General features: G+C 37.0%; 1 protein-coding gene and 1 long non-coding RNA gene across 4 annotated transcripts in view; one reads left to right on the top strand and one right to left on the bottom strand.

Moving 5' to 3' along the window:
* Nucleotides 1-12,424, bottom strand: part of LOC143674144 (uncharacterized) — a 39,974-nt gene extending 27,550 nt beyond the window's left edge. Inside the window, exon 1 of the long non-coding RNA XR_013170883.1 lies at nucleotides 12,257-12,424. This is a non-coding gene — a long non-coding RNA (uncharacterized LOC143674144). The remainder of the gene's footprint in view (nucleotides 1-12,256) is intronic.
* NFIA (nuclear factor I A) overlaps nucleotides 1-27,965 on the top strand; it is a 373,058-nt gene that overhangs the window by 326,811 nt on the left and 18,282 nt on the right. For 2 of the 3 annotated variants that reach the window (XM_077149470.1, XM_077149469.1), the window contains exon 10: nucleotides 11,869-11,960. The exons of the other annotated variant lie outside the window; for it this stretch is intronic. In XM_077149470.1, the coding sequence (XP_077005585.1) occupies nucleotides 11,869-11,960 (92 nt within the window). The remainder of the gene's footprint in view (nucleotides 1-11,868; nucleotides 11,961-27,965) is intronic. 3 annotated transcript variants of the gene reach the window in all.

Here is a 27,965-nt window from a genome sequence, read left to right as displayed (position 1 = left end):
AAACTGAGATTAGAAAGTAGGGGTTACTTTCCCAAGATGACAGTCCTGTAGTGGCTTAGTAGGGACTTAAATACGGACCTTCCCCTACTCTTTCTACTACCTTATATTGTAACTGAACAAATTAGCAGTGTGCCATGATTTCTAGTTACTTGGAGCCACAATTAATAATACAATTAATATGTATAGAGCTTTTGTTAATGTGCCAGTGGCTTTTACAACTGTTCTTCAATTTATTTTTATCTCATTCAGTTTTCACAATACCCTATGTAGGAAATACTTTGGTTATCCTAATTTTACCCATTAGAAAAGCAAAACCTAGAAAAATTAGGTATCTTTGTTGAAGTCACTCAGCCAAGTGACATGAAGTCATGATTCACACCCAGGTACCTTGAACCTGGAGTTCATTCTCTTGGCCATAGCATCCTATGAATGTCTTTGCTTTAATGAAAGCTTTCATATCTTTGCAGTAAAACCTTTATGGGGAAAATACAGAGGAAGATATTAGTAGTCATTTATGCTTTTATATGGCTCAGTTTTTGTTACTGAGAATAGAACTCACTAGCCTGGAAAAAGAGAGCAAAAAGAAGATTTGGAGGGGGTTACAACAACAGCAGAAGGCAAAATGAATAAATAAAGATGTTGCTAAAGGCAGGTTCCCTCTGTACCCCTAGGCCTCTCCAGAGCCAGAACCAGTAATGAATGCCTAGAAGAACTACTCTGACTTGTCATCCAAATAATGGTAGATCTAATTTTTACCAGCTTTCATTCTTTTAACATGTACAACACATTTTAATCGGTAATTGAATTTATAGTGAGTCAGTGAATGATATGTCATATTTATTCAATTTTTAGATGGCATAAGGACTGTGTTTCCTATTTCAGAGAAGAACAGTGGATAATTACAGTAAAGAATGAAATATGAGCTAGTAGCTTTCTTTAACAAAACACTTTTTCATTACTGATGCCTGGCCTATTCCATTATTTTTTTTAACTTTTAAAATTTATATTCTATAAAATTCACTCTTTGGTGTACAGATCTCTGATGAGTTTTTACACATCACAGATTCTTGTAACCACCACCACAGATAGGATACAAGGCAATTCCAAAGAACTGCTTCATCATTTTCACCTACTTCCAGGGAACTTATTTTACTTCAATATCTCTTTCTACATTGATTTTAATTCCTCTACCAGTGCTCTGGCTTTCCCCATATTATATTTTGATTTTTCAGATTCTTCTAAATTAGGGTATAGTGCTAATTTAGCATTTTCATCTTTAATTATAATGGCATTTCATATTAGAGGGGGAAAGGGATTGTTCAATTAAGAGTGCTGAGACAACTGAGTAGCAATCTGGAAAAAAAATAAAATTCCTTACACCAAAATAAATTACAGCTGGAAAAAAATTAACATAAAAATGGTAAGCCATAAAATGCTACAAGAAAATGTAGTGTAATTTTTAAAAATAATATTGGAGTGAGAGTGGTCTTCCTAATTAATACCAAAAATCCAGAACCTATAAAGGAAAGATTGATAAATTCAAATCTATTAGTATCAAAAATTCCTCCATGAAAAAAAAAAACCATAAACAAAGTCAAAATCAAAAGATGAAAGATAAAGTGGAGAAAAATAGTTGCAACACATATGCCAAGGGACTAAATTATCTAATATATAAATCTTTTAAAAGTCAGTAATAGATCAACAATCCAATAGAAAGACAAAGAATGTAAACAAAGAGAAAAGGAAAACATTTGAAAGAGGTCTTATTCCTGTAACATCAAAACAATGCAAATTAAAACTTGATATTCTTCCTGATCAGATTAGCAAAGATCAGAGGGTATCTTAGCATGATATTGGTAAGTGTATGGGAAACTGGCACTCCCTATATTATGAGAGGACTATAAATTGATTCACCTCCTTCAGAGGACAGTTTATATATGTATATTTTTTAATTCAAGTCATACGTATACATAGTTGGACATGAGATCAAAAAGGTACATAAAATATTCATTGCAACATTGCTTTGGAATTAGCAATAACCTAAATATCCACCAATATAGGTGTTATATAAATAGGTATATGTGAATTCATTAAATATTCTTTGAGTTATATTAAGTCACCAGAAGAAAGTTCTAAGAAGTATGTATAGAATGCTACCATAGGTGGGGGTGGGGACATACATACACATTTGATTGTACGAGGAAGAAGAGAAACTGTGATAGTGGTTGACTCTAGAACGGTGAACAAGGTTTCTGAGGGACATGAGTTAGGCAGAGATTTAATTTTTACTGCATAGATTTTTTTCCCCAGTGAGAATGAAAGATACTGAGTTTTAAATCCTTTTTATATCAAATTTAGGTATTTATTTTTAGAATATTTGTCCAATATATCTAAAAACCTTGACTATACCTCAATCACTTCAATGACCAAAGGTACATGCAAACTTGGGGGAGGGAGGGAATCCATAAAATCCTTGGGAGTCTGTATACTCCAGCTTTTAGCTGTACTGACCTAAACTTTGAATGTAATAGCAAAAACTTGTGCTTTTTCTGGTTAAGACTGATATTCTTTTTCCCTCACAGATGGCATGGAATTCAGTGAAAAGTTGGCATTTTCATTCTCAGAAATCATTATGTGGTCATAGGTTCTACTTTAGAAAACATTGACTATAAGTATATACATATTTCTTAAATCATAATTTTAAAAAATTTTATATGGTACTTCTATTTTGCATACTCAGTTTTTAATGTTTAAATTTACAAAGGGAAAATACAACTAATTATGAAAACCAGGTATTGTAATAGGTATTTTCATATGCATTATCTTAGTTGCATTTAATAGTTACTATAATTCTGCAAAATTGCAATTGCTACCCTTATTTTAAAGAAGAGGAAACTGAGGCCAAGCCAATATTTGAACCCAAGACTGATGAACTTCATAGCTCAGTGTTTTTTCTATTCTGCTAGTATACATACTGTTTTCAAGGCATAATAGTTACATCTTTTTGTTGCAAATCCCAACATATTCCATAAAGAACTTTTATTTTATTTCAAGAATAACTAGCAAACTGGGTACATTAAATTGAATGAAAAGCAATGGAATAATAACAGGGAAAAAAAGACTGAGAGAGAAACATTGCAAAGAAGGAATTTCAAAAGAGAACCTAACAATGTGTAATTACATTCACTGGGGTTATCACAACCCATCCAACTGTTGTATTAGCTCAATTTTTTACTATTTCAGATGATAGAAATGACAGATTAATTTTAAGACTTTCTTTATAAAGGTAATATATGACATTGTAGGAAACCTGGAAAATACAAAAAAGTGTAAGAAAAGATATGTTTTCCTATAATCAACTATTAACAGTTTAGTCTTGTTTTCACGCATCTTTTATTTTAATGCCTGTTGATATGTGTGTGTGTATGTACACACATGCATATTAGATTACTGTGATCACACTGAATATAATACTTTATGTGCTACTTTCTTAATTAGCATTTTATATACTCTATTATTTCATTTAAAAGTTAGGGAATGTGCTAGCTTGAAAAGTTTACCTATTTCTCTACTTTTGGACATTAAATTTTGTCCCGACCTATACATTTGCTCCAGCATGTCCTGGGACATAGATTTTTTTTTCCCCTTGGGCAGCCACCGGGAATCGAACCCAGATCTCTAGCATGGCAGGCGAGAACTTCGCCTGCTGAGCCACCCCCACCCTGGGCCGTAGATTTTTGTCCCTGCTTTAATAGTATCTTTAGGCTAGATTCCTAGAATTAGAATTACTAGTACCAGTAGTGCCAACAGTCCTCTTGATCACAGTACTAAATTGCTTTTCAGATTCTATAGAGACTCACAAATGACATATGAGCCTGACTATTAACCCTTGAGATATATGTTTATTTTTTTTTTAATTGTTGGATAGCAGACTTGAGGTATATTATCATTAATTGGATTTTGAGATCAGTAGTCCCTGATTGGATGATTTTAGCATTTTATTCCATTATTTTAATATAGAGCACAGTAGGATTTTAGAGATTTCCTATCTAGGTGGCTAAATCTCTCCAAACAGATCACTCTCTCTGGACTGTTCCTGTGAAGTGGGCAGCCCCTTAGAAGTCCACATAGCAGTGAAGCCTTAGTTAATGGGCTATGAGTCACATTCCTAGTAAAATATCCAATGTATTCAATCCAGCAAGATTTTTTGGTTCTAAAATCCATCTTCTATTAACTACATGCCATAATCCCACTCTTCAGAGACTCCACTTCTGTGCCTGTTGTCCAGTCATTTTCTGTACATACTTTAAACATAATTGATCATGATTTATATGTCCATATTTATACATATGCACAGTTTTTATAAACGATTTTTTTTCATTTTATATTATAAACATGTGATACCATTATTTTAAAACAATTTTAATGGCTGCAAAATATTCCAACATATGGATGAAATATTAACTTATAAGTTTCCAATTTGTTGCTCTTATAAGTAATGCTGTAGCGAACATCTTGGAGCATAAATTTTTAATCTATATTTTGAAGTATTTGTTGACGATAAAGTCCCAGAAGTAGGTTTCCAGAGTTGCACTGCCTTTTGAGAGGCCATAGAAGCCCTTCAATGTGATCTAATATATTGATCTAAATTTCTTTTTGTAGCAAATCCCAACCGAATCCAGGTTTTATTCCCTGTGGCTGTTTAATGTAACTTTTATCTGTGCCTACCCATGTATGTTGCTTCTGATCTATAAATAGGTTTTATCAATTGAACTACACACAGCATACACATAAAAATAAGAGACAGAGAATTGGGATTAACCATCAGAGGTAAATTTAATGAACTGAAACAAGGCTGTATTATTATCCTTTTAAAATATTATGGAAAAGAAAGTTGTAGGCAGTTTAAATAGACTCTGTATAGGAAACACTCATTAAAAAGGGTCTCCTTATTGCATAGATTTTCATAACATAAGGTCAAAGTATCCCCAATTTAAAATTTACTCTGATCCCCATATTTGTATGTACCCACCATAATATTTTACACTTAACTCTGCACAATTTAGCCTAAGTCATGATACAGCTTGCGCTCCTACCTTCCTATAAGAATCCCTAATACAAGTTAGAAATACCAACAAAGCACAGCCATCCAGCTAAACTGATTCTTTTTGTGATTTTTGTGAACTATTGGCACATTACACATGTCATGCAAATTGTTCCCATACATGTTAAGTAATGCTAATACATTAAAGTTAGAATTCATTAGCTTTTCAAGAAAGAAGTTTATGGTATGTCATTCTGTAATAATTTACTAGTGATAAGTAGGCTTTAATTTCATGCCCTGAAGGTTGTGTCTTTCCCCCCCTTTGGTAACTTGTTTGTAAATACAAAAGATTTGTAGAGATAACAGAAGGAAGAAACTGACTGCACAGATGTGATCAAAATGATGGAAACTCAGTGTGGTTATCTTCTAGATTCCAAACATCTGTATGAAAACTGCAATGTTCATTCAGTCACATGGGAATTTCTAAATCCCTGAATACTTGTCTAGTGTAAGCAAAGCCTGTATGTGTTTGCTAACCCATATAATGATTTTTAATATGCTAACCTAGACCCAGTAAACTTGCATATACCAGTAGATCTGTTTGAAGAAGAAGAAACATTCCAATATTCTTCAGCATCTTTTGTGACCTTGCAAGCAAAAGTACTGTTCAAGTTTGTTAATGAGTTCAATTGCAATAGATTTCATTTAGAAAATAGTCACTATATTTTCTATCAAATTTCTGCATTCTTTTACAATGAGAATTTTCTTAAGTTTTTTTTTAATAACTTGCAGTTACAGTATAGTAAGAAAAGATATGGGAAACTATTGCAATTATGTATGTAGTCACTTTTGTTTCGGTTTGCAACTGAATGCCTTTTCATGTACTTTTCCTTCAGTGACAGGTGTGGCTGATAACCATTTAATTAAATTGCCCTTTGAATATACAGGATTCTGTTCAGGTCTCCATTCTTGAAATTATTATTACTTGTATGTAATAAAGAATACATTCCTGGGCAGGTAGTAGTATCTCAGTGAGTCCATTTTGAATGAAATTAAAATTTTGACTAGATATTTTATGGGAAACTCCCACATGTGAATAAATCCAAGTTTCTGAAAACCAGGAAATGTGTGAAGTAGATATTAAATTTGAGATACTAAGGGAAAGAGTTATAGTGTGATGTCCAGTTATTCTAACGGTATTTGGAATGGAAATTTGGTATTTTTATTTTATTATTTCTTCTTTTTATAAGAAAGATAAATTCAACAGCTTTCTTCTCTGTTTTCAAAGACTCAGGTCTATAATCCTTAAAAGTTTACCTTCCCTTGTCCCTGTATGGCAAAATCTGATTTGTAATGTCCTGTCATTTCTCCTTTCCTTCGTCCGTTGATACCTCCATTTCCTGCCTTTATTCCTTGCTTGCACTGTTTCCTCTGTGACCAGCTAGTCCACATGAACTTGTTAACCAATACATCTATTACAGCCTAATTCAAAGGCCATCTCCTCCCTGAAGCTTTTTCCTGTTCCTCTAGACCAGTGTCACTTTTCTACCCTTTAACACATCACAGATTTGTATATATGTTACTGATAGGCACTCATATTTTCACCTTCTGTAATTATCTCTCCCCATAAGACTCTACTTTCTGAGGAAAGCAATTGTGTCTTACCTTTGTATCCCCCATAGGGCTCAGCAGAGAGCCTGGCACATAGCAAGTGCTCAAATAACTATCTTTTTTTTTTAATTTAGTTTTTATTAAACCAAAACAACATACAAATGTGAACATTTTTTTAAATACCAAAAAACACCAAACAAACGCAAACATTCCTATTTTGATCATTCCATTCTACATATATAATCAGTAATAAATGTGAACATTGTTAACATAGAAACATTCTGTACATGGTGTACAATTAATGGCTCACAATATCATCACATAGTAGTTATATTCATCACCATGATCATTTTTTAGAACATTTGCATCACTCCAGAAAAAGAGATAAAAAGAAAAACTCATACATACCATCCCCCTTACCCCTCCCTCTCATTTACCACTAGTTTTTCCATCTGCTCAATATATTTTAACCTTTGTTCCCCCTATTTTTTTCTATACCCCTTACCACTCCCTTTCATTGTTCACTAGTATTTCAATCAACTCAATTTATTTTAACAACAAATAACTATCTTTTGAAGAAAGAGAGTGAGAGAGAGAGAGAGAGAGGATGTGAAATTGAGTCTATCTCTTTTGATGCACTCCCGAGTTTAGATTTGGTAGGGTTTAAACAGTTGAACAGGAGGGTGAATGAATGTTCACCTCTTTTCATATAGTCAGAGTCTCTGATAAAACAAAACCCATATCTTTCTTCATACTTGTCAGTTCGCAAGTCAGGCTGCCAAGGATTGTGGGACTTCAGTTCTTCCTGTGTCTGGAAGTCAGTCCAGAACCTCAGAATTATCCTGTGCTCTTAAATGTTGTTTTTCCCTGAGGTAGCTCACCTGTAGGCATGGCAAGGGGAGCTGGCCATGACTCTCCTCAGGCAATGTCACCTCCAGGTGAAACCAGCCCCTCAGTCTCTCTGTGAGCACTATGTGGGACTGCAGAGGGGCATTCACCCAAAAGGCAGCTGTACTTGCAGAATCATCCTCCCCACCGAATTCTAAATTTTTTCTCTTTTCAGCCTTTCAGTGATAACATATATCCCAGTGATTGCCAAATTGTAACTAGAACTTGAGTCTGTTTCCCTTCTTTCAAGACAAGAGATACAGACTTAGATTTTCTAGTTGGTCAGATTTGGGGGGATTTTATTGTTAATGTTTATCTTAAAGAAACACTAGCTGACTTTGGTACAAATATTTTAGTCTCTTAATATTTTTTTCACCAGTCATACTTTTTCCAATGGTAGGAAAGCTCCAGACATCTTTATTCAAAAAAACTTCACCTTGTTCTTACACCATGTTCCAGTTTATTGGGTGAAGGCTATTACAGACTCAAAACCAGCTCATCACGAAGCTGTCATGATTCCTTTACCCAGGTACATCTTATTCCTAAAGGAAAAAAACAAAACTGACACCCTGGGAAAAACAAAAACTGACACTCTGGCCAGGAGGCAGTCAGCCTCATCTATTTCTGAGGACATAGAGGCTGCTTAATCCTCCCAAGGAGCACCTACACAGTTGTAAAGAGCCTAGCCGATGGGTGATCCCCACCACTCTCTCTCCCAGCTCGTCCATGCCCTGCCCCCACAATCCCTGTAGAGATTGATTTCAGCATCCACAGAGGCCCTACCTATAAAACTCTTTTGCTTATAAAGGGAGAACTTTTCTTGAATTGTTCCCACAACTGGTCATACCGAGGCAGGACTTGAATTCCCAAAGTGAAGAATTATAGAACTAGCAATGTGTATGATACATGGTTAACAGAGGAATGTGATCTTCTGGATGTGGGATCAAATTCTGGCTTGGGATTTTGATACGTACAACTGTATTTAAGCCCAAACTAAGATTCTTACATAATGTGAAGAAAGATATTAGTGAGAGAAAACATATGGTCAGATTAGGGTAAATGAGAACTGATGAAAGCTTCTTATAGGAATGTTCTTCCATAATGTTAGGAAAACGATCCAAAGTGATATTGCTAATGTAGGCAAAACAGCTGCTAAAAAAAAAGTAGCAAACAAGTTCTATTTCAGAGGCAGCCAAATAATCAATAATTTGATTTCTAATATTCATATTTGCCGTGAGGAGTTTTGCAATGAGATTATGTAACCAAATTTATTTCCCTACTGACTTTATCAAAAAGTCATCAAGTACCTCTGAATTTCCCCTCTAGAATCCTCAAAAATAATCTCCCCATAAAATTTATTTTTTTCATTTCATAATTTCCCAAAGCTATTCCCTCAGCATTTGATTATTTTTGTTACAAATAAGGCAAAAATTTTAAAGAAAGATATGTGACATAATATACTGTAAACAGTTGAATATAATTAATTACTGCATTGCCTCTTCACTGGAGTTTATATTCATGTTGAAAGCTCTTAACTGTGCATGTATAATTGATTCACAATGGTATATATTGTTGTTTTAATAAAAAGTTTCAATTGAGGTTTTTGTTCAGGAGTGTAACTCCCCTATTCCACTGTTGCTTTGGGAAAATCAGATTCAACTTATGTCACATCATTTCTGGAACTACATCCTGTTATAGGTGGTCTCCCTGCCTGTTGAAGCTAAAATAATGGAAGATGAGTCAGAATTTCTTTCTTCCTTCCCTTGTTTTTCCTGTGTCCTTGATTTTTCCCAGAAGCTGGCTTTCGATAGAATAAATTTCCCTGAGCATTACCTGTCCTTTTCTATTGCTTTAGTAATCTGAGATTCCCAGACTTTGTGTAGCTGTAGACATATGTATATAGTTTTAATGCAAGCATGCCACCACCTCTGTAACCATTGCACTATATTTTTTAAAAGCCTGAATAAGCCTTGGAGCAGTTTTAGCAGCCCTTATGGGCATTAAAGTCCTTCAGGGATGTTCTGAAACCAAGGCCACAAGACTTGTCCTGTTATTGAAGAAAAGAAAACATATGAGTTTTAGCCACAAAGTAATTTTGTGTGGCTAAATTATTTTCATGCTAAGCCTTCTTTCATATGGTGAAATTTAGGCAAGAATGGAGAATGGGGTGTAATACAAGCCTACCCAGCTTTAGTAAGCTTGCTGTGGTTGATGGAAAACTACCTTCACACACATGCACACATACAACACACACACAAAGCACAAAAAATGCTGCATATCCTGGGATCAGTAACCATGCTTGTTTATAATATCACCAGTATGGTAAAAATCTCATGCGAAGTCCTGCCACGTATCTGAGAAGAACAGCAGGCAAGTGCACCTTGTTCTAGTAGGACCACCTAGCCAAGGACTCATGTTTCGGCATCTGTCATCAATCACTTAGTCTTACTTTGAAACAGAACTCATACCTTAACATACCCTTCATTCTTTATTTTTCCTTCTCAAACTACCTACCTATTCATGTGTGAAAGAACAACTTTTATTTTTCTAACCACTAACAGATTTAACAGGTTATTTCATCTACCAGATTCCTCCTTATCACTCCCACACCCACCTTGTGCCCTAGAACAGGTGAATACACTACCAGGTATTTATTGGCCATCATTTTTCAGTGGATAACTTTCTGTTGCAATTTCTTAAAGCATATCAAAGTAGAGTGATAGGCTGAATGAAACAAGTAATAGAGAGCATTTTTCTAAGATTTTAAAGAATTAAATTTCCCCCATACCAAAAATGAGTGAGAGGTACATGCAGAATGCATAAATGTGGAAGTGTTTCTGTTCAAGTTAGTCTGACATGAGAGGGGCCATGGAGAAATCAATTGATTCATATTGCTAGGCAGTGCAACGCATCATATGTTTAAATCATTTAAGATAAACTTATTACTGTACAAATCCTATATCATAACAATGAAAAGTATTTTATTAATGTACTTCAGAGGACACTCATATTCATCCTCTGTTCAGGGCTGCTTTAACACAGCCACATCCATGTGTTCATCACAGATCTGTTTGGGTGACTTAGCCCTTACCAAAGACAACTAACAGGCCAGATGGGTGAACATTTCATCTGTAGGTGTGTCTAACAAGTGAAGTATGCATGAGCAGTTTTTGTAAAACCGAAAACCAAAGAGAAACAATGATGTCAATAAGGAAAAAAATTCTGGCAAAGATTTTGAAATTCCCTCAATTATCTGGTTTTTTATACCTGCAAATCCTTTTAATCTTTTGGATGGTGTGCATCAAGAATAAGCTAAAAAAACAAAAAAAAACTTAAGACCTTTTTACAATTATTGTAAAGAAATCTGAAATTATTTTAAGCAATAATCTAAAGCATCTAAGATAAAAATAAAAAAAGAATGTGAATAAGTCCTTGGAGTTTATGGTAAAGAAGTGGATTGCAGGATACCTAACCACAGAAAATGCTCTGGATTTTTGTGCCAGTGAGAACAGTAAAATGAAACATAAAAGCCATTGAATTTTTTTCCTCTAATGTGAAGTGAAGGCCTTAAATGTAAATATGAAAACCAACAACAAAACTTCCATGTACTGTAAAAAGGACAGTAAACCGATAGTTGCAGTTGAGGCTCCAGCATATTTTGGTTTACAGAGGGTTGATAGTTTGTGCCTGAACAGAAAGGTTCTAAGATGGGAAGTCTACAAATGCTAATATTTTAAGCACATTTTTTGCATCATGAAGATTCTAGACACTCTACCAGGCCTATAAAGACAGTTTGTTATAAATGGTTTTCCTCCTCCTTCCGGGAGAACCCATTAATTCCTTATATAAAGATCTCTTCGATCTCTAGCGGTAGAGCACATGAATGCTTCATGATTTTAAGGAGTCTAACAGTGTGAAAAGCAAGGTTGTAAAGTGAACTGCTTTCCTGCCCTTCCTTCCTAATTTCTTTCTCCCTGTGCTCTAAGCACTAGGATATCTCTTTCTGATCCTAGAGCTCATGTTGAATTCAGCAAGTATACTTTGCAATTGTCTTGCATGTTCTAATTCGTATGGTAGAAGGAGAAAATAGCTCATCTGAGCACCAATTTGATATAGTTTTATCCCAACAGTCTTCGGAAACCAATCTCTCCTGCCCCCTTTGACTGTCTAAAATGCCCTTGCGAGCCAGATCCCTTCGCTAGCTACAGTGTTTGCACAGTTCCTTGTTAATCAGCTGCGTAGGCTCAGAGACTGTGTGTTTTGGTGTTGTTTGTGTGTGCAATCTCGTGCTGCTTCCTGAACGCATGTGTCCCTTCCCTTCACAGCCTACTCGACACCCAGCACCTCCCCCGCAAACCGATTCGTCAGTGTTGGACCACGGGATCCAAGCTTTGTAAATATCCCTCAACAGACACAGGTGGGCCACTCTCATCTTTTCTGTATGTGGTGCAGCTTGTTTTATTTATCAGGCGCATTGTAACTTGATGTTCAACACAACAGGCTGCATTTCCCATTTCCCAGTCCCTGTCTTTTCCTCCTGACCCCACCCGTCCTGGCCCTTCAGCCGTCTTCCTACGTGTTCTCAGAAATTGTGGAGAACGTTGCCTGTGATTTTGCTTTTTGTATCATGGAAGGAAAACAGAAGGACTTCTGTGGCAGAACTGCTTTTGCTATGCCAAGAATAGTTCCCCAGTGCTAGATAGTGTGCATTACCTTTTTTAGGAATTCATGGCTCCCTGTGGGCAAGCAGACAGAGGTGGGCCCCTACAGAAGCAGGAAAATAAGATCTGGTTGCCGTGACATCAAAGTGCCTGCTGGGAATGCGCTCCAGAGTGCATGCTGGGAATGAGCACCAGATTGCATGCTGGGAATGAGCACCAGAGTGCATGCTGGGAATGGGGGAGACTGGTCATTCTTCTGTATTCCTTGTCAGATCCCCAGGAACCTGGGCAAGCTTTTTAAAGGAAAGCAAAGGGGTGTCTGATCCCTATTAAGTTCCTGTTGTTGGCCCAGAAATAGGAGGTGTTTGTGGCTACTGCTGGCCACCAGGGGCAAGGTGCAGTGAGAAGGGAAAGCAGATGTGAATGTAAGGTCAGATTTTGAGGTAGGTGACTGAGAAAAGAGTATACCAGGAGGAACTTTTGTTTTTCAACAGACTATTGTGCTTTGTGCTAGTAAAGGTCCAGGAGAAGAAATATTTTTTTTAAGCTTTGAAATGACTGTGAATTGAGAACAATGAAGGATTTTTTGAGTTCAAAGGTAGTATATGTAAAGGTATTTGAAGGTTTGTGAAATAGAATTAGATTCATTTTTAAAGACTGTGCTCTAGTTTCATAATTAGAATGTGACCATATATTATAATAATTGACTTAAGGAATGTATTTTCCCTGTGAGGGTCTCAGCACGGTGTTTGAAAAAATTCTCGGAGATATTTTGTGCATATGCCTGGGTGTGTAATCTTCAGATGCCTAATTTATAACTATTCATCTTTGTTTGTAAAACTATGACCAGGTGCTTATGAATGGGTTAGATTTGCCTCCCTGGGTCCATTTGCTCTCTCTGTAAAGGGCTTTTTAGTTTATTACTATGTCGACACCACAGGTTAAACTGCATTGCATCTGAAGCCTTCCTTATAGTGAAGCAGGGTCACAGAAAGTACAGCATCAGAGGAGGCAGCTGGGAGGAGAGGGGGAGGGAACACGGGAGGGGGAAGGTTAACTCTTGATTTTCCCACTTCTGTTATTACTTCTTGGACCAGCTTGCACATAGCATCGAGGATTAAAATCTCCTATTCAGTACTTCCCATAAAATTCTTTAAGCTTATTGCTTATTTTCCCATACATTCAAATACTATTCTCATCAATTTGAAGCTGAATAATCACCACGAAAGCATTAAAATAGAATAACATAATTTCATTTTGTATTTTTTTGGCTTACATCTTCGATCTCAATGAGATGGGGATTCCTGGGGACAGGGCTCTATGTTGAATGGTTGCTTTTTTCAAAGTACTGATGTGCTCAGGTTACTTCATTAAGAATCTCTTGAATGCAGCTTTGAAATGTCCTGTTTGTATTTTACATAGTGTTTTTTACATAAGCTGTGAAGCACTGGAATTGGACCCTGTATTTCATTCAATATATCTCTCTATAATTGAAAGGTGTTATATTCCAATAGGACTTTGTTTCACAAATGCCTTGTTTAACCCAGAAATTGAGTCTTCATGAGGTTAACCACAAAAATTCAATTCTTTAAAATCCAGATTTTCCACGCATCTGAGTGAATGATGTCATATAGACCCAATATGGGCATCTGGAACTGAATTTTTTTGGTTTCCATTAGATGTTTGGCTTCATGGGAACAACAGCTTAAATGTTTCTTATCACAGTGACACCTGCCACATTTGGCTAAAGAAAGCCATCCCCAATTGTCTTATGAGAAACTATGCTAATGAATTTGTCATTTTTGTCCCCCCTAAAACTGTATATATCCTGAGAATTAAAAATTATATAGTCTAGGGTGGGCCACAGTGGCTCAGCAGGCAGAGTTCTTGCCTGCCATGCCGAAGACCTGGGTTCAATTCCCAGTGCCTGCCCATGTAAAAAAAAATTATAGTCTAAATATTTTGGAATTTAAGGTGTATATACTAACTCCTTTTTTTAAAAGTACTAAATTCTGGAACTGTTTAAAGTATTTAATATATAGAGAGATGATAAAAATAATAATATACATTAAAAAATCCATTTGAAAAGACATTAGTTCAGAAGAGGGATTTCTTAAAAATGGGAACTTTTAAAGACATAGTTTGAACATGGCCTGCGGACCAGTAATTTCCTAGGCAAACATGCATTTTTCTATATTGATATGTTTGTTAAAAGGCATGACATTTGTATTAATTGAATCACGATAAATGTTTCCTGGGGAAACAAAATTTTGCTTCCTGTTTCTGTAGAAGTAAAAATTAAAAGAGTCACCCAAGACAGCTACTTGAGCTTTCTAAATGCAAAAGAGATACCCTGCACATAAATCCTTAAACAAATATAAAATAAAATGGCCTCCATTCTCCCAATGACAAGTCCCCAAAGAAAATTTCTTAAAATGCCCTAAAATGTCATTCTGTAGACTTCAGATTAGATATAATCCCTGTTTTTTTCCAGAGGGTAGATCTTGAACTAATGCTAGACATTATAAGAAGGTGGATTTCAGCTTACAAAAGACCTTTCTTTAGAAAAAAAAAATGTTATTTGATTTATATATATATATGTATGTATATATATATATATGTTCTCCACTTATTAGGCATTTTCTATGTACTGAGTACTTTTTAGGTGCATTATCCAACTAATCTTTATAACCACCCAATGGGGATATAATTATCTCCACTTTACAGATGTGGAAGATGAGACCTAAGGGGATCATTTTTCCAAGGCTACAGCAATAAGGAGTGGAGCAAGAATTTACATCCAGGACTGACTCCCAGGCTCGTGGTCTCTAAATACTGTGCATACTGCCTCATGAGCTGGGGAACACTTTTCGCTGGAGATATTCAAACAGAGACTGATGTTCAACTCTCAGGAATGCTTACTGGAGTATTTTCCCTGCTTTTATACCTGAGATTGCATTAAAATCTAAAGGCTCTTTTACCTAATAAGGGTCTCAAATACTGTGAAAGAGCCAGGGAAAGTGGACTGTTTTTTGTTGTTGTTGTTGTTGTTTTTTCAATAAAATCCACTGTAAGCCACCTCAAAAAGCACAAATTCTCATGCCTGGCACATAGTGGGTATTCAGCATATATTGGTTAAATCCAAATGATTCATAAGGAAGTTTAAAAATAATTACTTTTTCTTATTACAGTCATGATACATGTTAATTGTGGAAAATACAGTTGAGAAAAATAATGAAAATCACTTGTAGTCCTACTGTTAACATTGTGTATAAATCCATCCAGACTGTTCCTGTGAATACAAATATACTGCAAAAATGAGATCATCTTCTATACACTATTTGTAACTTGCTGTTTCTTCCTCTTAACAATATTTTATGACCTTCTTTCCATGTAAATTGGAAAAATTGAATATTGGCTTTTATTGCACCTATTCATCATCTGTAATGATTGGTAGGGTAAGATAACATGGATAATTGAAAGCCATTCTTCCTCCCCTTTCCCTTCTATTCCTTTTTTTTTCTCCCGAGAATTCCACCCTTCACTGAAACAGAATTACCTTCTCTTTAGCCTTGCTTTTAGCTAGTTTTCTTTCAAACTGCTTCCTATTGCAGCATATATCCCTCCCCGGCATTTGGCTCTGTTCAAACATTCCTACCAAGTTTAAATTCTTCTGCCTCACCTTTCTGCTACCTCTAGTACTATCATTATTTGCCTCTCATTTTCCTCCTCCTACTCTGTATTATAACTTATCATTAACATGAGGGGTGTCCACCTCTCAGCAACCTTTAAAACACCCATCTATCCTGAGAAACCATGACCACTCTTGCCTACTCTTAATCTCTTCTTTTTCAATATTGTCCCACTACAGTTGATATTAACATTGGAATAAAGTATTTACTTCACTTTGAACACTATTAATGTCCCCTGCACACACACTGAATGATATAATTTGATAATAGAGAATGTGCCTACCCTTAAATAACAGAAAGCCAGTGGCCACTTAAATTGCATCCCATAATTTAATCTGATTCCTGAAAACAAGAACCATTAAGAGAAGGCATTTATTTTGAGGGAAAAAGTTCATATTTCATCATCAGATAATAAATAGAAATACCAATTCTCACATAGGAGGACTAAGCAAAGGAATCATTTTGATTCAGGTTCTAGTTTAATCAGAATGTTAAATAAAATGCTTAACCTGCACAATCCAGTGAGGATTAATTTTTTAAAATGAAAAATGAGAAAAAACAATATTAAAAGTAGGCATTTCCTCCCTACCACCCAAATCTATCACTGTTCTGCATCAACAAAAATGTGACATCAGAAATGCTGTTTAAAACCAAATTACCATTTGGGCTATTAGACGAATGGTTTGGCATGGCATAGGCCTGATTTGTTGACAAAAAGGCACAGGTGCTGTAACCTTTGCTTAATAAATCATTTAGCTGTCTGACTTTCAAGCCCTGTGACTGCATTTGCCTCGTGAAATTTACAAATGTATGCAGAAGCCATACATACCGCTGTGTTGGAAATCATCTGATCTGGAGAGGTCTCTGCCTAGTTAAGTTATGGCCACAGCATCCATTGTCTGCTTTTGGAGTGGGTATGCACAAAGAGCATGGTAAGGTACAGAATATGTTAAAACATTTCCATCTGTTGTCATTGTGTATGTCATATTCCTGAAGCTTGCCTAAGAAACCAAAGTTTAGTCAATCTGCAAAACTCTTTCTAAGTACCTTTCTGTAATGGCTTAACATTTACTTAATCTCTTACTATATTTCCAAACCTGCTAAATGCAGGGGACAATAACCCATGTCGAGTTGTTCAGAGTTTAGTAGAGGAAACAGACATGTAAAGAAAAAATAGTAATGGCAACAAAAATATTAATAATGGAGCCTGATACCTGTTATAGTAAGAATTTGCCTAAAAGGGTATGAAACCAGAGTATAATCACTTTGCAAAAAGTGGAAGGAGCAGAAAAGGCTTTAGAGTTTTTCTTTCCTTGTTTAACTTTGGTCTGATGCTATGGTTCTGGCACATTATACCTTTTTCCCCCCCTCCTTTTAATTTTCACCCATCAGTCCATAAACTGGTAGATAAGGCTTTATCCCATCCTAAGAGGGATATGTTCAATTTTGTCTTCTCTAGATCAAGCAGATAAAATTAGAATCCTTTCCTGTTGCAGGCAGATCAGTCAGTAGCCCCTTCACCCCTCATTTCCAAGAAATGTCCCCTCCTGGTTTAATGTCCTCATCCACTGCCCCAAGTTCACATGACATTGTGCTTCAATTAGCTGAAGCCATTCCTGGCCTCCTCCCCACCCTGACCTGAACTGCCTCCCTGTTGGAGTTTATGTACCACACAGAAGTTGAAGGAGCAACTGGAGAACTCCAAAGGCAAGAAACTCGTATTTCCTTAGAGAAGAAAAGTACCCTCCCCTTTCGAGTTAGAATTGAATTTGAGCATTTCAGTTACAAGCCCACCCAAATGAAAACTCCCAAGATTACAGAGGAATGTCAGGCAAAATCCCATTTGCTCCTGGCTTTGAGAGAAGAGTCTTATTGATCAAACTGGTTCTCTGTATTAAGCACCCATGTGTGCCAGACTTTGCTGCATGCCTAGAAGACTCGCAAGACCTTCTCTAAGGTTGATGTTTTTATCCCCATTTGACTAATGAGGAAACTGAAGTTCAGAAGACAGTGTAAACTTGTTCCATGGTGAGTGAGGTTGCTGTGAGTTGAATCAATCTGTCTCCAAAATGTTTGCTCTTTCCCAGACACCACCTGCATCCCTAATTGTTTACAGTGAAAGGTTGCTGTCTATTTTCTCTTGAAGATGGTCTAAGATTGACTTATCCTTCTGACATCAAGAAATCAGAAACCTAGAAATTAGGCCCAGTTAGATTTCTGGGTTCAGTGGGGTAGGACTGATTCTACACTTGATTCTTCTGATTAGTTTTCTGATTAGTTTATATGTCTCTAAAATAAAGACTAAGTTCAATTCTCTTATTCTGCCTTAGAAAAAGACCTTTACCAATGCTCTCAGTCCAGTCTGTATCTGTGAGCACAGCTAGTCTGCAAGAAACCATATAGTGGATCCTGGACCTTATTGTCCAATCTGAATTGAAGCTTTGCTGCATTGCTTTGAAGCAGAGTGTGTGCCTTTTTGTTTTTTGTTTGTTTTGGTAACTCGATTTCTCTAGCCTTGTTTCATAGCTGTAAAATGGTGATACCTATGTATACCTCCTAGGGTTGTTTTGAGGCTTAAAGGCAGTTAGCATAGAAAAAGTAAGTGCTTGACACATATTAAACACTCAACAGATTATAGCTTTTATCATTTAATTGCTAACTCAACTCCTATGTTTGAGCAGCATTTTCTGGATTATGAAGTATTTTCTCATTTGCTCTTAAGAGCAACCTTTTGTAGTAGGAAGAACTGATATTAATGTTATTTTCATTATACAGACAGGAAAACTGAGGTTTAGAGAGGGGAAGTGCTATCCCTAGGACCACATAGCCATGATTCAATAGAGCCGGGATACGAATCCACTTCTAATTGCAAAGCCCACCCTGCCTTCAGCATGCCTCTATATAAGAACTAGTTTAGGTCTTTCAGCACATCCTCAGGTTCTGTGATTATGCACAAAACGTAGCTGCCAAACCATGGATCTAAAAGCAACTATCTAGCAAATTAGGGCAACCTCCTCTACTCCAAGATCATAACCTTGTGTATTTTCTATTCAGCATCTGCTCCCCAAAGGTGCCCCAAAAGCACAATTAAATTGTACACATCTATTCTTCCCCTGTACAGCCAGCAACCTGAGTACAACATTTCTTCCCTTAAACTCAATTGTGTCCAAATGAAGAAGAGACTTCCCGAGGGGAGATGTATCTCCAATAAGACTGCAGGAAGGGAATATACTCCCCAGAATCTAAAAGGAAAGGAGGAAGCCTAAATTGAGACGGTGCCTGGTCATTTTTTTCTTATGTTCTCAGCTCTAGGAGTTAGGTGTGGAATAGTAAGCAACACCTCTGAAAGATGAGTTACTCATGCAATCTGCTTCCCCTCCCTCCATACAACTGTGGGTAGGAGTGAATCCTCCCAGCTTCCCATCTCCCACACCAACCTGTAAGTTCTTGACACATTTTCTTTACATACACTGGCAGCTGACTCACTGACAGGCTATGAGACACTCTTAAAATATATTTTCCAATAAACAAAACCTTTGTCTTTCAAGTTTTAATTTGGCAACATGTTTTAGACGTTCTCAGCATCGAACCTCACTTCTGGACATTTTAAGCCATCAGTACCGAGGTATTGGTCTCTTTTTTTTCCTTCAGTTCTTATACTTTCATTACCCTATCATCTTTAAGCATATGTTTTGGTTTAGCTTTTACGTTTTTATTTGTTCATTTGCACCAAATGCGTTGTGCCGAAGGAAATTGGGGAAACTTCTTAGTTGAAGTAAATTGTTAATTGAAAGAATTGAGGTGTCTATTGTGGGATCTGGCACATAGTAGGAACCCAGTAAATATTGGTTCATTTCTTGCTTCCTTCTTTTCCATTACTACAATAAGATCAGTAGCAATGAGTAAGGGAAATATAAGGAGACTTTACAGGAAATTGGGATTTCTTGGAGAAAGGGGAAGGATTAAAATCTGTTGTCCATTAAATTAGCCCTAGGGATTGTAGAGAAAGGGGGCAGAAAATGAAGTGGGGAAAAAGACTGAAAAAAAGAAGCCATAAGTGGAGGAAACCAGGGTAGAGAGCTGGGAGGCATTAGATCTGAGTTTGATGATAACTTTGTAGTGAATTCAGAAAACCGTAGTATTAGCTGCAGAATTGCCATCAAGATTTACAGCCTACAGAATAGTCTTGACAGTGATACATCTGATCAGTGGAAGCTCCAGGATACTAAGAGAAATGTGTTTGATACTCATAACTTTGAGGGGAGGAGATAAAAGTCTCATACTGAGGAAAAGTCTAGACCTGTATTCAAATCTTGCCTGTGCCATTTAGGTGAGTGGTCTTGGGTGTGTTCCCCTTAAAATTTAAGTTTCCTCTTCTATAAAATGAAGGTGATGCATTTCCTACAATAGCTGTGTGGACTGAATGAGATAATGAATGTATAATATTTAGTATATGCTAAGAGTTCAGAAATTGTTTGCTTCATGTATTAGTTGGAAGTTATTCAGTTGTAGGGAACAGAAAACATGATTAAGTGGGGCTTGAGCCAGTCAGAATCATTTTTCTCACACAACAAACCTGAAGATGAGTAGTTGTTGGCAGTTTCTTCTACTCCACAATGCCAGCAGGGACCCAGGCTCTTTCTAACATTCTGCTTTGCCCATCCTTAGCGTGTTGACTTTCCAACCTCCCATTCTTGGCACCTCTGGTTATAAGACAGCTGCTGCAGCTCCAGACATCATACCCATATCATACCCCATTATTCTTCTTAAATCAAGAAATCAAAGGCTTTGCACATCCTTCCCCATTTCCTGCTAGCAAATTCCTGTTTAGTCTCATTAGCTAGAACTGGATCACATTACCGTCTTTCACTGCAAAGGCTAGCATAGGGCTGTCTTGATTGGTTTGATCATGATGCATTACCCAGGACTGGTCACGTTGTCCTCCCTAAACAAAACTGGGATTCCTTTTGCAAGGAAGAAGGGAAATTAGACAGTGGGTAGGCTATTAACAGTATCTGCCATACTCCTGTTTCCCATTTCCGGTAGTTTTCATGCACATTTCAATTCCTATAATTGCACCTGACTCTCTTTACTCTCTTAGTGATTGTCTTTTTACAGTGCCTTTCCTCCTGATACTCTCTGTGTTTTTTAGGGAGACATACATGCTGTGTGTGTGTGTGTGTGTGTGTGTGTGTGTGTATACTAATCATATCATTTCAGTCATCTGTTTGGGCCCCAGGATTTGGGCAGAAGTGCTGGAGTTTTGTACAGACCAGTTACCTCTGAGCCGGGTAAATCTTCTCTGGGTAAACATGGATTCTGAAAAGGCTGAGTTGGAGGACATGTGCCTTTGTGATTGCAGAGGAACTCTGTGAAACTGTGCCCTCCATGTACACCCCCACCCCCCAGGTGCTTATCAAGCAGTCAGCAAAAGGTTCTGGTTTTCTCTTTTATGACTTGGAACCAGATGCTTCCTTTGCAAAAGAAAAGAGCTTGGTTTTGCTGAGCTTGAGTCAACAGAGTTCAGAGAACAGGAAAATGAGTTGATTGGACTTGCTACATGAACTCCAGGAGAGAACGCAATACAGGTGGTGTTCTCACTTTCCACAAAGCCCCTGTGTGTGAAAATCCCAAACCAAGAAATTTGCTTTACCAAATGTTTTTGCACTCTAAATAATGACTGTTCACTTTAAGAAAGGACTCAGCATTAGGAATCCTTTTGGACATAGGCTTTCCCAGGGCTTCTTACGCGTTTAAGACCTTGAAGTTTCCACTGACACAGAGTTTCAAATACAGAGCCCATTGTATAAAGTGAGTTTCATTGAATCTCATGTGATTTCTCAACGATTTTTCCTGTCCAGTTTTCTCACACCCACCTGTTTACCTTCCTCTCTGTTTATTGAGGATGAAGGCACATTCTTTTATCTGTGGCCTCTCTACTAGCGATACATCTTTTCAATGGAGTCTATTCATTGCATTACTTTCCACAGCACACACTGCCCCAAATTATTTGCATGAGAGTTTTTTAACTAAGGCCTCACATTGCTTCCTCTACAGCAGAGATGAAACAAGTTAGCACTTCTAATTGGCTTTTCACTTTCCAAATGTTTACACATTAACTAATGAATCACATGAGTTTATGATAAGCTGGATCCCTTGTATTGGAGCTGGGACACTGGGTGAAGACTAGCTGTCCTGGCCTTGTGTTCCTTACCCTTACACCCTTCCTCCCCAGAGTCTGAATGTATCAGGGTAACAACTGCAACCCAGGCATAGACTTTCTCACCACAGGGCAAGCTCAGGACCTGCCATGCTGTCTTAATGATGTGGGAAGTGTCCATTGCTTCCTTCCAAGGCAGGAATCATGCTGTCTCCTGTTGCCTGGAGTAGTGGAGGGAAATTTAAGACCAGCCTCATGACACACACCTTCTACCCTTATCAAGCACAATCCCCCTTCAATGAATCCTTGGTCATGTGATTGGGTATTTAGGGAAGGAATAGTACAATACGATAGAAAGTTCCAAAAAATGAAACTGTTTATAATAGGAACTTTGGTAGAGTTAAAGGAACACTGGACTAGAAGCCAGAATACATGAATTCCTAGTTCATTTCTCCCACTTACCAGCTAATGTCATTTTATTTTAGGGAGTAGAAGGGGACCAGAATTTAATAAATAACTACCATATGCCTGGCAACACACTAGGCTGGAATGAGAGAGACAGATAAATGATACGCAATCCCTACAATACATAGTTCACAGACTTCTAAGGAGATAAGTAAATAAATAAAAAGTGTGTGATAAATGAAATAATTGAAATATGTACAATCTGCAGACAGTACCGAAGAGTACATAATAAACTGTTGGGAGAACTGGGGGGAGTCATAGAAGATATCCTAGAGAAGGTGACACATGAACTAGTTTTAAAGGAGGGGACAGACACATACAGTGCATAGAGAAGTCCATTCCAGGAGGGGGAACAGTACATGCAAAGGAACAGCAATGTCAAATAGTTTTGTGTATTTGGAGAATTTTCTGTTTGGTGTGGCTGCAAGTATATAAAGTAAATGGCAGAGAATGGTGAGTAATGAGGCTGGGAAGTTAGAGTCCAGTTATGAATAAATATATGCCTTTGTACAATGGCAAGACACTTGGATTTTATAGTGTGTGAGATAGAAATCTGGTGAAGGGAACAATGTAATCTCTGTACGTGAAAGAAGCCTTCAGTTATTCTTGGTTTAATACTCATTAGGCGCAGAGTTTTACAGATTGTAGTAGCATTGAGGAGTATATCAATAGGTGCCCTCCTACACCCGTCAGTACAATATAGTGGGAAGACATAAGCTTCAGAGCCAGATATATCTAATTTTGACCCTCATGTGTCACATTTATTAAATTTTAAATTAATTCCTGAAGTCCACATAGAGTTCAGAAAGGTTCAATATGGTTAAAAAGCCCCAGCACCTCGCACATAGAAAGCTAATCCTACCACTTTTTCAGCCCTTAGAATTGAGCCTCTTTTAGTACCAGAGATAACCAGGGATGCTTCTTGTTTATCTTTAGGACCAGTAAAACCTGTGATTGCAGTAGAAACATAGAAAATGTTAATACAGCAAAAAAACCCAAAGGTAATCTGGTAATTTTCCCCCTGAGCTGAGTTTCCTCTCACCCCATCCTCCCACATCCGTTTTCCGTAAGCTGTGCCATTAATTCTCTCATTAGCTAGTAGAATGATATATATTTATTAAAAACAGAGCTAACATACTCCCAAAGAGCAAGTTAAAGCTCAACTAGCAGCTGCAGTTTCTGGTTGTAAGGAAAAAAATATGTTGAGGAATGCATGCAGAGTCTCACTGTATGTTATAATTTCATATTAAAAAAACTATTAAACTTTATACTGGGTAAGGGAAAGGAGAAAAATCCTAGTGCACAACCAAGTTATGAACCTAGGAGCACAGTTTCTGAATGTTTATTTTGTCAGATACACAGCTGACATGATTAGTTCTAATGGGGTGGTGATCCTCATTGAATTGCAGATTGGTGTGAGTGACTGAAATTCCACAGGGACTTAAATAACTGGTGCATACAGTATTACTTAGGCTGCATCCTTTAGCCAAGTTGAAGGCTTCTTTTTCTCTGCCTCAATATATACACACACAGATACCCCATATTCATCTGTCTATTCCAGAAGCTCCACGTACAGCCCTAATTACCTATCTAGAGCAATGCTGACTTGCCTTTACTGATTTCTTCCTCTTGCCCTCTGCCACCCGATTGCACCCCCACATCCCAAACACTCTCCATTGCAGATAATGGTATATCGGATTAGTCTGCTTTGCTGCTGTGTCAAGATCCAGATCAATATATTGACTCTGTCAGAGTGGCTGGTATAGTAATTGTTACAAGAGAAGAATGAAAAGTGAGAACGAGTCCACGTGAAAAATAAAAATGACACTTTGTTCTTTTCTGCCCTCCCCACATTTTTTTTTTTTGCTTCATAGATCTTTATATGTTTACACAGCAGAGAGCACTTTACTTAAGTTAATCAGCTCCTTCTACGTTATTAATTGTGACAGGGTGCTACATGATAGCAAGAGTATTATGGGAAACATTGATCTCACTCAGAAGGTGTGGACCTGGGCAGGTTTGGTATTCCTTCCCTTATCTCCCTGATTTGGAATAACATCAAATCACATTTCCCTGATTGACAACACGGAACACCTCCCATCAATACAATTGATTTTGTGAAAAAGGACAAGGAATATTTTTCAGCTGGAGAGAGATGAATTATGATAATGGCAAAGAGAACATTTCAGAAATCTCAGTATAGAATTCTAAATTGGAAACTAAGGTGTTATCATCCCAAACACAAGGAGAATTTTTACCAAAAAGAAAAATGAAAGAAAGAAAGAAACTTATTAAAAGTGAAAAATAGATTTAGTTGAAGCCAGCAATGAACCTAAGGATATAATAGCTGATTTTAAAAGGCCATCTGATAATTTTTTGTGGGAAATTTTTGGTTAAGTGCACATCTTTGAAAGACATTTCATTAAAGTTCAACTTTCATGGCTTATACCTGTAGACCCTAACATAAATCCTATGCATACGGACAAAACTGAATGGGTGTCATTTGTGACCTGGAAATAAAAGGTCAACCACTGGATTTATAGCTTTTTTAGTGAGAAGAACATAAAGATTCCTGCCAACTGGAGTCAATCCATATTTTAATGTTTCCTAGTTAAGATTATAAAATCAAGGGATTAGGATCATGCTGTTCAATGAAGGTCAAAAATTAAATGTGATGGGCTAAGTGTCATTCCCATGGGGTAGAAGTTAATATTTCAAAACCCATTTCTACCACTGGCAGGCAAGAAATGAATTGTCCATGATCATTAACCAAGGTAAGGAAATCCCGCTATCATTACTAAATTTAATGATGATTATTATACTAATCAACTGCATTATTAAATTACTCTGCTGTCCTCCTACAATATCCCCAAACAGTAATAGTGAATTGATTGCTATCAAATAATTCTCATCATATGGTTGAGAACAAGTCAAGATGGAAGCTCATGGATGAAGGCCTTCTTATGGGAAAAAACTTGTGACTATTTTATGGATAAGCATGTTAACCTAGGGCCTTATACCACATATTACGTTCTTTAAAGACTAAGAATTTGTGGCACTGTAGGCCCTTTATTAAGTGTGATTCACCAGGACTAGTTTTTTAAATACAAAAAAAAAAAAAAAATAATGAACATGTATTCCCTTTATTGTGGGTTTTTCTCTTTCAGCCCCTTGCCCCTCTTTTTTTCTCTCACTCTCTTTTCAGAAAAAAAATCAATTTTGTCAGTTTTTTCTTCCTTCAATATTCGGAGCTCTGATCTCAGCTACTTTGGATTTTTATTAAGAGAGAAAAAAGGTTACTGAAATATCCTTATTGAATGACTCAGACACATGTACCCCATACCATTTTCAAATCCATTTTAAGATGCTAGTATTTTTTGGAGCTAGAGGAAAATAGAAATACCAAAGTTGATAATTTCCTTGAAGACTAACTACTCCAGGCCCCTCTTCAGATATCACTTTAAGTGCATTTTGGAATTAAGCAGTGCCTGCAAATAAGAGAGTCAAAGCCCAGGGAGGTAGAACAACTTGAGAGGCTATGAAGCTAATCAGACGCAGAACAGGACAGAGATGGAGCCCAAGGAGAACAGAGACTGGTGGTTTAATGTGTGGCTTAGGAAATGGGTGCATGGTTTCTGCTTCACAAAAGTGTTTTGTAAAAGCTAATATCTGTACAGTTGACCCAGGTGCATTGGAATCCTGAGGAACAAAAGCATGTAATTCAAAATTTCACCTTGCAGAATTTATGTTAATAGATTGCTATGATGTTGTGTGTGTGTGTGTGTGTGTTAAACTTGTGCTTCTGAGTGTGCTCGTGGGTTGCTTTTTGTTGCATATTTTTCTAACTTCTATCCTTCACAGTGCAGACAAAGGTTAAAATTCCCATCCACCTCCACAGGCAAACACTTTTAAGTATTTCTGCATGAGGCAGGGAATAGGGAGGACCTTTAATTTAAAGTTCAACATTTACATTTGTAATTTTGACTAATTTCTATGCTTGCATTAATTAAATTTAAGTTGTTTAATTAGAATAAAGCTAAAATTGGTCATTAGGATTAATTTAACTTGATAGGTTTTGTGTGCCTTTATAGACAAATATTATGAAATAGAGTGATAATGAAGCTGAGAGGTATAATTTTACATCTTATAATGATTTTAATATTTGCCAATTGTTTTCTCTGGTGTCTGGATAGCACTGAGTGTTGCTCTTTGTTACATCATTACCATCCAGCTAGGGCCATACTGTACATCTTAGCTGGCCTTTTCCCAAATATTTTTTTCCTGTCAAAATCTAAAGATGTACCAAAATCTCTTCACACCACCCTTCTAATAACATTATTCCCCTTTCCCCTACCCCTGCCATCTTCCAGGAAGGCCATTTGTTTGGCTCTTCCCCTGGGCCTTGCATCACAGTGACCTTTGTAAACCAGGAACTGCTGAATGAAACTCCTATGGAATTCACTAATGCTCCTGAGCCCTGGGGTCAGTCCTGTCGAATTTGGGCTGTCCCCTTGCTCTTCCTCTTGACTGCTTGCTTTGGGCAGGAACCAGGTACAATCAAGCTCCACAATTCAATGAGGGATTCCAACCACTGAATACTCTTAAGGGTATAAGAGAGAAATGGTAACTCCTCCATGTGCCTAATTTGTTTTTAGGAAATAACTGTCTTCTGTGTCCTGTTCCTTGCGTGTTAACAAATTCAGTGACGTCTGTTTCTTAAAGAAAGATGTAGAAGCGTGAGATTTTACTGTAACATTCAGCATAAGTTAAATTAGATCTGAATGTACCTACCCACACATCACCAAAGTAAAACTTTTTGAACTGTCTACCCTTGTCACCATATGGATGACCATATCGATATGGATGAGTCAGATCTCAGGGATATCTGCAGGCCTCTTTGAGCTTCAAATTCCTCCCAACCACCATCTTGCCAGAGTTGCTTTAAAAAAAAGTACACGGGCAATTATGTTTAATTTGGTTCTCTAGCAACCCTAAGGCAGGAGTCTAAAGAACAGTAGAAAAGAAGCCAAGATTAAATAGATATTTATGAAAATAAAGAATAGAAACAAAAGGACCAGAAAAAAGAAAGAACACAAGGGTCTCAGTAATTAGGGGTTAACTGGCCAGTGTGGAGTTTATCTCATATGCAAATTATCAACTTTCTGTTATATCTCATATGGAAACTAATGTCTTTCAGCGAATTAATTAATCAGTCCTAGATAAAGAGCGAGAAACTCATAGGATTATAAACTCTGATTCCCCCCAATTGCCATAAGTAAACTGCTGCCCATGAAAAAAAGTTTGCCATTCAGTTCTACAGAACATTATTTATTTTATTCATGTCCTTATCCAATAAAAGATACTTCCTATTTTCATAGCAAATGGCATGTACTCATTTAATTTGATTTTAGAGAACCCTTGAAGTTTTTCAACATTTGGGCCAC

This window comes from Tamandua tetradactyla, chromosome 2 (genome assembly GCF_023851605.1).
Source record: "Tamandua tetradactyla isolate mTamTet1 chromosome 2, mTamTet1.pri, whole genome shotgun sequence".
In the NCBI taxonomy this organism is placed as follows: domain Eukaryota; kingdom Metazoa; phylum Chordata; class Mammalia; order Pilosa; family Myrmecophagidae; genus Tamandua; species Tamandua tetradactyla.
Note: the sequence above shows the minus strand (reverse complement) of the source record. Positions and strands in the feature narration are given on the sequence as shown.